This window comes from Austrofundulus limnaeus, unplaced genomic scaffold (genome assembly GCF_001266775.1).
Source record: "Austrofundulus limnaeus strain Quisiro unplaced genomic scaffold, Austrofundulus_limnaeus-1.0 Scaffold7, whole genome shotgun sequence".
Classification (NCBI taxonomy): Eukaryota; Metazoa; Chordata; class Actinopteri; order Cyprinodontiformes; family Rivulidae; genus Austrofundulus; species Austrofundulus limnaeus.
This window is the reverse complement of record NW_013952409.1, coordinates 1,942,224-1,945,287: the sequence shown is the minus strand read 5'-3', so window position 1 is coordinate 1,945,287 and position 3,064 is coordinate 1,942,224. Positions and strand designations below refer to the sequence as shown.

General features: G+C 41.0%; 1 protein-coding gene across 1 annotated transcript in view; it reads right to left on the bottom strand.

The window, feature by feature from the left end:
* ank3b (ankyrin 3b) overlaps nucleotides 1-3,064 on the bottom strand; it is a gene marked incomplete in the record, with an annotated part of 112,918 nt that overhangs the window by 55,486 nt on the left and 54,368 nt on the right. Inside the window, 6 exon segments of the mRNA XM_014032731.1 lie at nucleotides 169-264; nucleotides 1,194-1,292; nucleotides 1,381-1,479; nucleotides 1,611-1,709; nucleotides 1,933-2,130; nucleotides 2,684-2,782. Of these exon segments, the coding sequence (XP_013888185.1) occupies nucleotides 169-264; nucleotides 1,194-1,292; nucleotides 1,381-1,479; nucleotides 1,611-1,709; nucleotides 1,933-2,130; nucleotides 2,684-2,782 (690 nt within the window).

Here is a 3,064-nt window from a genome sequence, read left to right as displayed (position 1 = left end):
AATAATAATAATACTATAACAACTAAGTCTGGCCTGAACTTGGATCTTTTTTGTGTGTTATTTGGGCCTTTTAGTCTTTAATAGGACTGATTTTAAAACTTGCACATTTCAATCATCCAAATCCAAAGCATCTTGTTTGGTTTAAGCTGACAGAATCTGAACACAGACCTGAGTGGTGAGGGTCTCCTCTGTGACCACCTTCAGCGTGTCGACCACAGAGATGTAGCCGAGTCTCCTGGCGATGGACAGAGCGCTGTTTCCATTCTGGAAGCATCACAAAAAAATAAACAAATAAATATTTCCTGTGAAAATAACATTGTGAATGCTGAGCACTGAATGAAGAAATTTGCTGAATTTGTTTAAAAAAAAAAAAACACAAAGCAGAACATTAGCTAAAAGCTAAAAGGAGCAAAGTGCTAGCTAAATGTCACATGCAGCAAAAGCCTCACGAGAAATTAAAGTAGCAAACAGGTAACTAAAACCTAAAAGTAATACAACAGTAGCTAAAAATAACAAAAAACTAACTAGAAGCTAAATGTAGCAAATAGTAGCTAAAAGCTTACAGTGGCAAAAATGAACACWAAGACATAAAAGCAGATTAATAAGTAAAGTACCAAAAAGCTAGCAAAAGCTATAATTAGCAAAAGGATAATAAACCTTAAGTAACAAAAGCGTGGCTAAATGTGAAAAGTGGCAAAAGACTAGTGAGAAACTAAAAGCAGCAGAGTGTTAGCTGAAGGTTAAAATTACAAAATGCTAACTAAAAGCTAAATTTAACAAAAAGATAGCTAAAAGCTAAAAATATCAAAAGAAAAGCTAGAAGTTTAAGTAGGAAAAGGCTAACTAGAACTTTAAATAGCAGAAATATAGCTAAAAGCTAAAAGTAGCAAAAGAAGACAAAAATAGAGATAATATAATGGAGCAATTTCTAGAAGGAATTGAACTAATTTCCATGTGAAATTCTAAAATCAAAGTATTTATAAATGAAGGAAACTTTCTTAAAAGGCATGAAAATTACAAAAAATACAATTCATAGAACTTCTTGAATGAGTTAACTGTTTTTGTATAAGAAAAACTAAGATAGTAGTAAAAACAGGAAAACAGTGAGCAACAGCTCAGGAAACAGTTCTACACAGTTCACTCTGAAGACTTTAAAAAAGAGAAAACTTGTTTTTTTTCCTGATTGTACTGACAGCAGTGAGCTCGTTGGGCGACGCTCCGTGATGCAGCAGTAAGTTGATGATGTGTGTGTGTCCCTGCTGTGCAGCYTGATGCAGAGGTGTGTAACCATTCTGCAGAGGACAGAGGAGGTTACACATCAAACCTAAAATACAGACATTTTACTGTAAACACAGACGATCTTTACAAAAAGGGGCTTACCTTGGTTTTTGTGTTGACCTTTGCCTGGTTCTTTAGCAGAAAGTTGACCATTTTCACATTGCCATAGTGGCAGGCCACGTGGAGAGGGGTGTATCCCAACTGATGACGCACAAAACAGCACATGCAAAATGTCACATTATGCAAATTCTAACAAAAWATGTGCCAGAAGGAGATGATGCTGGACTTATGTTTGAGAATTTTAGCCGTTTTTGGCTCCACTTCAAACTCACTTTGGTCTCGGGGTCTATAACTGCTCCTTGGTTGACTAAAACCTCAGCGACGTTGACTTTATCCTCCTGGGCAGCCAGGTGGAGTGGAGTCAGACCAGACTGAGGATCCAAACACAGAGATAGGATGAAACAGTTTAGCTGGAGGGAAACAGCTGTTAAAACATAAGATAAGGGGTTTGCATATCAGGCTGACAAATGATCAGGAAGAGAAAACATCAACTGTCCAAATAATAGTCTCAGGTAAAGATAATGATGGTTCCTGGCTGTTGGATATGTGTTTACGCTGCAGACACGCCCTCGCTCCGCCCCGCGAGCGTCGCACCTTGTTGTTCATGTTGACGGGAGCGTCTCGAGCCAACAGCAGCGTCACGATGTCCACGTTGCCTTCCTGCGCCGCCAGGTGCAGGGGGGTGATCCCCTGCCGGGTCACGGCGCTGGTGGAGGCGCCGTACTCCAGTAAAGTGGTGGTTATCTCCATCTGGTTCTTCTTGGCTGCGATGTGCAGGGGAGTGTATCCGTTCTGGAAACGGAAGAGGAGAGAYGATCCCTTCACTTGCAGCCAACTCGTGAACTCTTAGGATAAATTAATGGAGCCGAATCGGCAAATCTTTTACACTTTAAATAAAATAAAAGAGTGCTGACTGTCGTTAATTAAATTGTAACTCTGAGGCGGTCTGAGAGGATTTAATGCAGCTTATTCAAAACAGATGTTAAAAAAGAGGAGCAGAATATTGCTTTTGCTTATTTCTACTTTTTACATTTTTGCATGTAATGTTTTTCCTGTCGTCCAACGTTTGCTGCTCAGTGGGAACTAGTTGTTCACCACAGGGGCTGTATTTCACTTAAACAAAAAAAAAAAAAAAACATTTCCTGATTCGATCCAACATTCGATTGTGTCAGGAGGTGGAGATTAGCTGCTTTCTGGGGCGGCTCGTTGTCAGCAGAGGAGATATTGAACCGGAGCTCAGTTGACCCTAACTGGGTCAGACCCGGCCTCATCCTGACCCACAGAGACGACACGCTCTGGAACAATCCATTTAAACTGGACACGCTCGGCCCTGACCGACTCTTACCTTTGCCGCGGCGTGAGGAGACGCTCCCTGTTTGAGAAGGAGCAGCGCCACCTTCTGGTTATCATAGTGCGCCGCCACATGCAGTGGAGTTAGTCCACTCTGAACACACAGACATGAGCAGCTGTTAGACGGTGACATTCAGAGCAGAGAGGTGAGGTGGGAGCTTCATGACCTAGGCATCTTAAAGGAGACATATCATCTTTTAAAGGGGTCRTTATAAAGTGGAACTGCAACGTTTTGGTCTGAATGGTGCTCTCCACGCTTTCTCATGTGCGTACAAACTCTGGTAGCAGCTACTTGTTTTATGAAAACATAAATTTACGCAACTCACCTTCTATTTCATACTACAAAAATATTGACATGGTTGTCAGTCAATTCTAT